An 11,842-nucleotide genomic window follows, 5' to 3' on the forward strand; every position below is an offset into this window, starting at 1 on the left:
ATATACAATGAAATGTCATCATCTCTAGTGGATGTGAAATCTTTAACACATCATGCTACTAACTCGTGCGTGGAGATATATGTTATGCATACCATTAAACCTAACAAATTATTTATATTTTTCTCACTCAAACAACTTTGTTTGCCGTTTCTTCTGTTTATATTTAACATTTTTTTATTAATTTATAATATTTTACTCATGAATTAGTTTGAAACAACTTAGCAAAATCTAATAATGTAATAATTTAATCTTAGCCGGAATATTTGATACGTTTTTAAGAATTTTGTTTTTCTGTGTTTCAATTGTGGGTCATGGAACAAGCCAGTCGGGGCTCGTAAGTCCACGTGCCAACCCACCACTGATTTGACGGAGTGGATTCACATTTTTAGCCCACTAACCTATGAATCCTCTTTCAAATTAATAATTAAAATAGAAAATAGTTTAAAAGATTAATTTGTTTGTATTATATTATTTGATAGATAAAAATATGCGATAGTATTGAAACTTTAGGATATTAACAATTAAAAATTATTTTTCAATTATTAATAATAACAAAATAATTTAACATGTAAAGTTAATAATTTATTTAATTTATTTAATTAAACATTAGTTAATTAATTAAAGACTTGAAAAGTAATTACATGATTTAAGTCTGTTTATATATATATATATATATATATATATAAAATAAAAAAATAAATAAAAACTGAAATTTAAAAAAAAATTGGCATGTTTGAGTTAGGTCAAGTTAGGATTTTCAATTTATCTAACCATGTGATTAGGCAAAAACTAGTCGAACTAGTCTTTTTGTCAATCCTTAACTAGAATAGGAGAATGTTTAAGTCTAAATAGAGGAATGATGGATGTAATGTTTCGAACATGAGGTGTTACCATTATAAGAAGGAAGGAAGGTCGTACAAAAAAGTGTTTAAGTTTTGGTTGGTCTGGTGACACAACTTTGATAAAAGATAGTTATGAATCATCATCATAAGTTCTTGTTGTGTTTAGTGAAAATTGATGATGTTGAGGGACAATGGATTCAAGGTATTCATTCTCCAAGACTCCTAATCGTTTATGGTTTATGAAGTTTACAAAACTTGAAGAAAGGTTTTTTCTCTTTTAAGATAAGAAGTCTTGTAAAATTATTGACATTTGGAACCTTAAAATTCAGGTTGCATGATGGAACTTATAAGTCATTGGACAAAGTTAGATATCTAATAACACAGTAAACACATTGAAGTAGATCAAAATCAAAGTGAACCAAAACCACAACAATAAACACAAACCAAAATCACAATAAAACCTCCTAAACTAACTTTTCACTCACCGCGAAAATAACCAACAATGCACTCAACTCAACTTCTACAACCACCACCACTTTGAAAACCTGCGACACACCATTGAAAGCACGAGGAAAGAAAATCAAAGACAATGAGATGATAGGGACAGTGAAATGAGAGCAAAATTTCCTTATGAATTGCAATGGCACTAACTGAAAATTGAGGGAAATGTGAAAGTGAAATGCGAGATTGATAGGGAAAGAGTAAAAAATGAGAGATTGAAATGAGATAGGGAAAATAGGGAAAGAGGAAAAAATGAGAGAGAGAAAAATTTTGGTAAAGTTAGCGAGGGCTCAGTTGTACCACACACAACTAGTGACGACAAAGTGAGGGCTCAGTCGTACCTGCCACCTAACCTTAGAGACGGTAAAGCCCACTCCCAACGTTGGCTACTTCATTGTCATCGACGGCCAAGCCCTTGCTGCCTTTCTCAAGCTTCGTACCCACGCGTGCACACAATGTGTGCAACCACAGTTAGGACATTCTAGCCTCCAAACTACTCTAGAGTTCGTCCAGCAGTAGTGAAAACCTTTGCACTTTGGTTGTGCGTGTGTCGGCTCCTTCGATTTTTCCTTTTTACCTTCTTTGCATCTAGTTGTGTCTGATTTGCGTCTCCATGACCTACGCTTCGGTGCATGTCCTTTTTGCATTCCTCTGTGGAGGCTATAGTGCAGCCTAATACTGTCTATCACCTAAGGGATGCTTAAATTTGGTTTCTAAATTGTTGTTTCCTTGTAGTGAAAATAATGAACGTGATAGAAATCGTCCAGCCTCACACAACCATATAATAAGGAGGATGAAAGACTTAGAGGTTGTTTATTGATTTAATTGCAAATATGGGTCAAATTGGACTTTTGTTTATTTTTGTAGGCCCAATCAAAAGGACAACTCTAGGTTGAATGAATGTACAAACATATCAAAGAAGACCTCCAACTCATCAAAACATAAACAACTACTAGAAGAGGCCCAAGCACAAGCCCAAGTGCAAGCCCAACAACTAGAAGATCAGAGCCCACAACTAGGTCTATGGTAAAGGAGATACAAGAGGATTGGAGATGCTGCTACTGATGGCAAAGAAACATTTCTCTACATGTTTGAAGGAGCCAAGATCCTAGTTTAAATATTGTAGTAGAATTTATTTTCTTGTCAAAAGTAGAATATGAATTTTACTTGTAATATTTTTCTAAATTGTAATTAGGATGGGATTAGGCATTAGGGTTTCTAAAAAACTCCTAATTAACCTAGGCCGGTCCATTAGATCTAAAAATGAGCACATGTTACACACCATGTCACACCTTCCTTGTGAGCTCATTTTAGGCGTCAAATTCAAACCCATTCCATTTGATTTTTCCCACCATTTCTACTTGTTCAAATCCAACCCTCTCATGCTATATAAAGAGGTGATTGGTTCATGTATTTTCAAGATTAATGAATAAGTGAATTGCTGTCAAATTATTGTGCTAATTTCACTCTTGTCTCTACCTCTTTAGGATAGACACTTAGTCTTCAAATTTCCACTAAATCAAGTGATTAGGTCTCACCTATCACTCTCCATACCTTACCTTCACCTTCAAGGAATCCACAAGCTCTACGTGAACTCCTTGTCCGCTGTAATCCATGAAGGTTCCACACTTCTCCACCAAGAAAACCAATCGGAATGAAGGCACAACTCCATCAGAACGAGTGTGTATTCAAAGATGAGAAAGGGTTGATGAAAGTAATGAAGAGATGAATGGTTGTGATGAAAGGGTATGAGGGATAATTTCATGAATGTTGTCTACTACACATAAGGTTACAATGTAAGCATTAAAAAAATACTTGGTTGAGTTACAAAATAAAGATTTTTTAGATAATGACGAAAAAGTTGCTTGTCTATATAAGGAGTAGGATGAAACTGGGAGTTATGAAACTGAACCAAAATGCATCTATTCATAATCTTCATGGTGAAATATGGTTCAGTTGGAATAATATCAAAACTGCATCATATTGCAAGAGAAGGTTGATGACGTGCTCACTACAACCCACTACATAAAATGGCTAAGCAACTTCAAATAGGATGGGTTAAGGCCAATGTTAAATAGGATGTCTCAAGCAAATGTTATCAATGGCTTGTATATGTCAGTTTTATTTTCTTTTGCTGGTGTGGACTGATTGTATCATATATTAGAGTAAAAACTCAAATTTGTTCAGTAGTTAAAGTCAAACACAAAATGGAACTTATCCTAATGAAGTCATTCATCGAATCAGGACCAAGCAAATTATTCACCATATTGTAAATAGGACAGAAAAATTAGCTATTATTCTAGTGAGTTGCATGTCTTGTGATTTTCCGCAACCATTCTTTGTTGAACTTAAGAACACAAGAATTGTGCAAGAAAATAGTCAGCAAAAAACAACTTTAACTTCGTAGGTGGTCAGAAATCTTCTACACGAGTGTTCTTTGTCTGTTTATGGTTATATTTTGACAATAGGCATAACACTTAGCTATATCAAACTTGACCTGTAAATTATTTTCATTTCATGGAGGTTGTGTCCCCAAACTAGCTGAAATGCTAGTTAGAAGATAAAACTTGGTAGTTGGAAACTGTTAAATTAACATATTATATCATAAATCTTTGATAAAGTTTTAATAAATATAAAATAAAAGATTTAAATATGTTAATTTGAACTTATATTTTTTTCATAAACTAATCCCTTTATATATATATATATATTGCTTTTAATTATTACACATTCTTTATTTTATATTATACTATTCAACTTTATTTTTAAAAATCAATCTAATTTAAAATATAATAAAACTTATACTTTAAAATAGAAATCATACTTTGTTTGTATTAATCAATATAATAATTAAAAAGTGTATATGAAAAACTATCTATCAATATCCTTATGTTTATATTGTAAATAATCTAATGATTAAAATAAATAATGTAATATAAAAAATTAATTTATTATCTATTGCTATGTAATAAAAAGTAATACTAAAAAGTTATCTTACATAAAAAATAATAAAAATTTATCTAATAAGTGAAAGAAAAGAAGATAACAACAAAAATAATAACAACAACAATAATAATACTAATAATAATAACCTTCCTTGTATTAATAAAGGATCTAAAGATAAAAAGGAAACAAATATAAAAAACCAAAAACTAGCATCTTAAAGTAGCATCTAAAAGAACTACAACCTTAAGAAAAAAATCTTCTATACTAAACATTGTTAATAAGATCACACAATTTTTTCACCTAGAAAAGAAAAACTAAAAGTTACCTGTGAAAAGTCTTACCCGACACCTTTAATTATCAAAATCCAAATAAATTGATTTGCAAGTCAATAATAATGCTGCTAATAATTATCCAATCAAACACGAATCTATTTCTGTTAATCTCATTTATTGCCATGATTTCCGCCATTTTCAGATGGGAATGTTGCATTGTCTTGAATAGATATTACAATCAGAACAAAATAATGTCTTCTGTAACAGCACAAGAGCACAGATAAGTATATACTTCCGCCATGATCCTCTGAAATTATAAACTTTGTCTCTAATCAATGCCATGTTTTTCATGCATATGGATAATGTTCACAGTAATTGCTCAGGAACCAATTATTAAGCTCACATTTGTTGTGCTGGATAGTTTCATTATTTCTCTCAGTGGGTCCAGCTAGTATCATTATCATTAATGCAAGTATTGCAATAATAGGATGTCAAAAGAAGCTGGATTTATGATGTACCAAGAGAAAAATCAAGCATTGGAAACATGATTGAAGTTTGAAGCATGTAGACTCTCCCTTTTTTCCTCCCACCTTCCATATTATCGAGTCTTGAATAACAGTACAGGTTTTGCCATCTGCTAGTGGAGGCAACCAAAGGCTGCACATCAAAACGATTTAACATAAATATTAGTAGAAAATACAAACTTCAAAAGGACCGAGTCTTGAAGGTTCCATATTCCAATGTAGCAACCACTAACTTTGAAGTAAAAGCTACTACTAAGAAGTATTAGTAGTGGATGATCATACAAAACTATGCAGTTGGGAAAGCAATAATGCGTGACAGACACTGGCAATTAACTCATAGAAGCATATATCTATACACCAAATCAGTTGACAAAAAAGGGTTATAGAGAGATTAGAAACCAAGGACATTCTTTCAATCATATTCTGGAGAGAAAAAGAATAGAAGATGTCATTTCTGATTCTAATTAATAGGGGTGGCTATCAGATGCCATGCATGTTTGAACATGAACGCAAGGCTGTCCAACTGTGATAGAGAGATTATTACCAAGGACATTTTGAGGTTCAAAGTAGGAGTGGAGATGGCATTTCAAAGAGTGAGAACAAAAGGAGGGGCATCCCTTCTAGGCCCAGCAACAGAACGATAGACATAAACCTTCTTAGCATGTTGAGTGTCGTAGCTTTCTTCCTTTATGACTTCAACATTCAACCTAGGCTTCTGCTTGGCCAACAATCTAACCCCATTCATTGTCACTTCACAGTCTGACATCCACAGCGACCTCATTGACTCATACTTCCACAAACCTGCCAGAAGTGCTCCGTTGCCAAATGGACAGTCCCTTACCTCAAGTTTCCTCAGCTTTGGACAGCCATCCAGAACACAGCTCATGCCCCAATCACTGCTTCCAGCAAAAGCCACGGAAAGAGTTTCCAAGTTTTTTGCATACTTTCCTATGTACTCAAAAGTTAGGTCAGTTAGATAACCTGATAATGCAAGCCTCTGGAGTTTCCTGCAAGTCTTAACAACAGCTCCAAAGGCCTCGTCCATAGCATCTTGTGTCAAGTAATCTCGCTGACCAGGGTGCATGATGCACAGTCGAAAATGAGTAAAGTCAGGACAGTTTTGTACAACAGTAGCAACAGCAGCATTGGTCATTTGACGGCAAAAGTAGAGAACATAGTGAAGTCTAGGGCACCCTTGAGAGACTGCAATAAACCCTGATTCAGTAACTCCATGAGCAATGCCCTCATCAAAGGGATCTGCAGGAAAAACACGCAGTTCCTCAAGCAATGGACAGTGTGATCCAACCGCTTCTAGCCCCTTGTCTTCAACTGTGTCCACAACCTGTCAGATATTTAACGAGTAAGGTGCATGTCCCAATACATTTTCATTAGCAGGCAAAGGAAATTTGATAAATATATGCCATCCCATGCACCATAACTTGGAATCACAACCATTTTAAATTCAACATGCATTTTGCACAATCTGACAAGTATCTATTTGAATGTTAGACCTTAGAACTATCAAGGGCAATTGTTTAAGTTAAATATTAAATGGTTCATAAAATATTATCATAAATTTAGGGAGAGAAAGTGGACATGAATTCCAAATATTTATCAGTCTAGTCTTTGTTCACAGATGGTAACCATGTGAGACAAAGACAAACTTTCAATTCTACCTAATGCATGAAATAAAACTTAAACATGTGGGCTTCTGTTTGTGAAAACTTCAATATCAATGAAACCATGAGATGAAGAACACAATAAAAAGTCATACCCAGAGACGCTGAAGCTTAGGGCAGTGAACAAGAAGCTTAGCAAGATCATCACTGTTAAGAGGAGCATAACTAAAATTCAAGAAAGTTAGATTTGTGCAAGCAGAGTACAGAACTGGGAGATATTGTGCCGTAGCTACCCATAATCCCGAAAGGGTGTGAAGATTTGTACAATTTTTGAATGCACTTCCAAGCTCTGAGGACTGCTGTGCTGTCAGCTCTTGTGAAAATGAGCCAGTACCAAGCTCACCTAACTGAGGAGCATGAACAAGAAGCCTTTGCAATTGTTCCAGTGTTACACTTTTGTTAACCTTCAAAGTCTTTAATGATTTGCACCTACTGACAAGTTTCTCAAGTGCATCAAAATTTACATCGTTGTGAAGATTGGCAAAGTTCAATACTTCCAATGATGTGAAGCTTTCAGGAAAACAACTCAACCAATTGCCGTTCTTATCTTCAATACCATTCTCTTGTATGTCAAGTTCAGTTAAATTCCTGTATTCACGTAGAATGCAGAAGATTATGTATTGGTCAAAGGAAAAAGTAAACAAAGAAAGTGATCATAATGAAAACAATACCTATTTTCCAGTACTTGATATGGAAGAACCATGAGTAGAGATTTTGAAATCCATAAGAAAGATTATAAAGCTACCAAAAAGATATAGTTTTAATTAAAGTAAGCAGCAATTTTCAAACTTTTATGCTCCCAGTTATAAATTTGATCTACTTACACAAGATCCCTTGCCAGCTTATACATACTTATGGTTAAACAGCTGAACGTACAATATGGGGCTGCCCTATCACTTCATAATATACTTATGTAATAGAGCAAGCACAATTTCTACAGAGTATTTATAATTGTACAATATTTTTTAAAAAAAGAAAAAAAAAAACATATAGTCAACACTCGTAGAACACAGGCTGTGTCCACATGATGCATAATTGCACTGTATTCCAATAAACCAATCTCTGAATTAATGGGAAATTCCCATTCTTGAACATGCATTATAGAATTTCTCATAGTGAAATAGTCATATCAACTTTTCTCCAGCTAAAGAATAAATAGCATCTCAAGCATACAACTACAACCAATCTTAGCAAAAGTCTACTGGAGCAGCACAAATGAGAAGGCCACCTTCTAGAGAAATAAAAGTCCATTGATTCCCCGTGTCTTACCTGCTTTTTCTATGGTATATATAAGGAATATTACCATGCTACCACTCAATTGATGCTCAAATGTTAATTTCGTCATACAAAAAAAGAAGTGGCCCTCATCAAAAACAGTTCTGTAGCGGGATTCTGTTTCCAATCGCAACAAAATTCACAAACATCTCAACACTAATATTTCGTAACAAAGCATAACATATGAAAATGCCAAACAAGAAGGAAATCAAGAGGGAAAAATCTAAAAGAATTAATTAATTAAAGGTAAGATCAAACTTGAAGGTCAAAACTGAGTAAAAATAGCTTCAACAACATGACCAATTAATAAAATTGGTTAAAAGAGGCAATCTAAACTCGAGAATCAAATCAAATTTTTAAAACTGTTAAAAAGTAAAACCAAGAATTATCTGTATAACATCATCCAAAAGTTAAAAGCAGAGATCTCATATCAAAACAGTAACATCATCACATGAAAAGAGAGTGATGAGAGAAACAAAAGCATTAACAGAAAACATGCCAACTTCACCAGTGATTCATTACAAGAACACCATTCTCTCCAGAAAACCAATCAAACCATGTAGATTACAAACAAAATATTAATAATAGCCAAAAGTAAAATTAAAATCCTCAAAGAATCCCAAATTCATTGTATTTACTGGATATGACTCAAGTAATACAAGAGTTTAAAGACAAATGACTCTTACTTGCAATTAGTGGCGATTGAAGCCATCCCATCAGTGCTGAATCCGTCACAGCTGAGAAGGGAAAGGGCCTTGAAATTGGGGAATGAGAGAGCCAGAAACTCCAAGCTCTCATCAGTAACAGTCATCCTCTTGAGCCTCAACTCTTCAAGCCAAGGGTACTTCTCAGCAAACACCACCAGCCATGAGTGAATATTAGCACCCCAATTTGCAGGAACCAAGTTGAAGTCAGAAAAACGAGGTTTCCCTTTCAGTGTGACACTTCGAATGTTTGGGAACCTGCGAGTTAGGATCTCAGGAGACACAGAATAGCAGTTACCTATGAACACACTCCTCCTTGACCATCTCTCGGCGTTATACCACTCTTTGCAAACCAAAGAAACTGAGCTTTTGTCCTTCCGAGATTTTAACATCCCGAGAATTCTCTCCAACACCTCATCGGGAAAAGTGGAGTTTGATTTTTTATTCTCCTTCTTTCTCCTACACTCCATCTTCAACTCAAGAATAGAGAGACAAAAAAAGAGCCAAATTTTCAGGCTCCTTATGAATCAACAATGAGATTTGTAAGCAGCCACCTTGTCAAATTATGGTAAAGCGACCAATGAAAAAGGAAGACTCAAACAAAGTTACAAAGTGAAATTAGGGAGCAGAAAAAGTATCAGGTACAAGGAAAACGGTTTGCAGAGAGAAGCAAATTGTCAATGACAATAACAAATTCCCAAAAAAATATAAAGCAGAGAAAGAAAAGAAAGAAATTTGCTGAGTGAACTCTCCGAAGTTGAAAAAACCTGCTGCTATGTACCCTTCACTCTTCAACTACAAAGGTACCTTCTTTCAGCCATGTTTTCTCTTTGAACACAAGAAAAACACATAGGGCATTCAGAACTGAAATAAAAATTTAGAGACCCAAATGGGCATGATGGAATATGAGATCGGTAAGAGGTGGAAGGAGATCCAGAAGCTGTATATTTATATGGGTGTATGTGAGAGGAGATGGGAGAGAGAAAAGGTTAGGTCAGTGAAAATTGGGATCTTTTCCCCTGAACCGAAGCTCTCAAATCACTTGTACCTTATGATGAGTGATGAGGCCAACGACCATAGGCACTGATCACCCACGGCGTATTATAACAAAAGTAGAGGATCAGAAAAAGACGGAAGAAATAAAGTTTTCATCTTTGAAGAAGATTGGTTGCAGTTAAGAAGAAGACAGAGAAAACGCACAAGATAAGAGTCAAGTGATTGAGAAAAATTAGTCATAAAATATTGATAAAAATAGAAAGATACTAAGGATGTTTTTACTGTTCGGTGTTTTGTAGGAATAAAAGGTATAACCATTTTTTAATTTTAATAAAATAGTTGTTTGGTTCTTTATTTTTATCTATTTCTTTCTCATTTAATATAATAAATATATGCATAAATTAGTTAAAAATTATAATAAAAAGAAAAAATATAAAGATGGTTTTCTTATTGTATGTCCTTGACACATTTTAATAATTATTAAAAATTATTTCTTATATCATATTTTATATAGGTGTGAAAGTAACTTATAATTAATTTTAATTTTATATTATTTTTTATTTCTAACTCTTTCTTTTCTTATGTCAACAAATAAGATATGGCAACATTATTTTAATATAGCAAAAATCGAAATAATTCAAACCTTTAACATTTGATTCTTTTAGATTATATAATTAATTTCAATCAATTAAGTCAAGTTGCACCATACACTTTTCTATTGATTCAATAAATTTTTTAGACTAAAACTAAACCCAACTGTATCATAAATATCTTAATCACATTTATAAGAGAAATTTGTTTTCCAGTTACATGTGATTGTTATGGATAAGAAACTTAAATAATATAATTAGTAATATATTCCAAGAGAATAGACTAATGGAAAGAAAATATGTTTGGTCAACTAATCTATAAATTACCCAAAAAATTTATTAGCTGATTTATTAAACTGAAAGTGTTTATTATAGTTAATTAATAAGCTAGCTAATGAATGAAAAATTACATTAAAAATATGTTTGGTTACTTGATTTCTAAATTGAAAAAACAAAACAAAATAATATAATAGGGATAAAATTAAAAGAAAACACAAAACAAGTTAATTATCTTCATAAACTAATGGAAAAAAACGTATAAAAAAATTAAAAATTAATAATAGAAACAGACTAATTTATAACTAGACACTAACTTTCCTATTTTTTCTTTTTAATAACAGATAATTCTTGTTATTAAGTTGCATAGTAATATTTATGTGAAAAGTTTATAAAAACTAGACATACTAATTCATAAAAGATAAAAGAGTGAATGACAATCTATTCACACTTTTAAGGATTTTTTTTGGGGAGTTAGTTAAATGATTGTGGCTATTTAAAGTGAATTAAGTAATTGATTTTTGTTATGAAATCTCCAATTAGTTTTTAATTAATAATTGTGAAAATATTATAAAACACTTTTTAAAATAATATAGTGTTAGTGAAATATCAATAATTAGGGACTTCTTAAAAAAATAACAATAAATTAACACAAAGGTATTTTCCAAAAAATTAAAAAAAAATGAGAATAAATATGAATTCTTAAGCATGTTATTACACTATCAATACTTAAACACTGTCTATATTTTTCTGGTAATATAATAACTTTATAATCTCATCCTTTACAAACTAAAAGTAAATAATAGCCACTAACAAAATTCTAGTTTTAATATTTTAGGTTATTCTTTTTATTTATTTAAAAATAAAAGTCTACACATGCCTAAGCTATCAATTTTTTTTTAGGAATACTCAGCTATTGGTTCTCCCTAATTTATCAAAAGATTATAATTAATGAATAAATAAAAAATATTTTTACCGAAACTGTGTGCGGCTTTTCCACGATGAAAAAACTTATATTTTAAAAAAGTCAAATTTATAAGTTGTTGGTAAAGTTAAAAGAAAAAATTTACAGGAGAATATCCTTTAATGTTTAATAAGTTAATAGGAGTTAGAGAAATTATAAAACGTACAAGTATAAAAGTGAATAAGAAGTTGAGTGAATATTTTGTGTAATTTCTTTAAGATATTATGTCATTTTGGTTAATATTTTACATTTTTGTGTCATGTTGTTTTAGGA

General features: G+C 32.3%; 1 protein-coding gene across 1 annotated transcript; it reads right to left on the reverse strand.

Annotated features, from left to right (window-relative positions):
* Positions 1-4,719: 4,719 nt before the first annotated feature.
* LOC137811969 (protein TRANSPORT INHIBITOR RESPONSE 1) lies at positions 4,720-10,007 on the reverse strand. The gene is made up of 4 exons (XM_068613831.1): positions 8,726-10,007; positions 6,860-7,352; positions 5,630-6,427; positions 4,720-5,218 (listed from the first exon to the last, which is right to left on the reverse strand). Exons 1-3 carry the CDS (start codon positions 9,211-9,213, stop codon positions 5,672-5,674), a joined length of 1,737 nt encoding a protein of 578 aa, XP_068469932.1. The 5' UTR covers positions 9,214-10,007; the 3' UTR covers positions 4,720-5,218; positions 5,630-5,671.
* Between the last annotated feature and the right edge of the window lie 1,835 nt (positions 10,008-11,842).

The sequence above is a fragment of the Phaseolus vulgaris genome, chromosome 2 (genome assembly GCF_051622355.1).
Source record: "Phaseolus vulgaris cultivar YP4 chromosome 2, ASM5162235v1, whole genome shotgun sequence".
NCBI classification, from domain to species: domain Eukaryota; kingdom Viridiplantae; phylum Streptophyta; class Magnoliopsida; order Fabales; family Fabaceae; genus Phaseolus; species Phaseolus vulgaris.

Excerpts from the sequence above, each read along its gene's own strand:
- LOC137811969 (XM_068613831.1), bottom strand. The coding sequence starts at position 9,213 with ATGGAGTGTAGGAGAAAGAAGGAGAATAAAAAATCAAACTCCACTTTT. Across the intron at positions 7,353-8,725 it reads TCAATCGCCACTAATTGCAA|GAATTTAACTGAACTTGACA; the intron begins GTAAGAGTCATT and ends ACGTGAATACAG. Across the intron at positions 6,428-6,859 it reads CTAAGCTTCAGCGTCTCTGG|GTTGTGGACACAGTTGAAGA; the intron begins GTATGACTTTTT and ends AATATCTGACAG.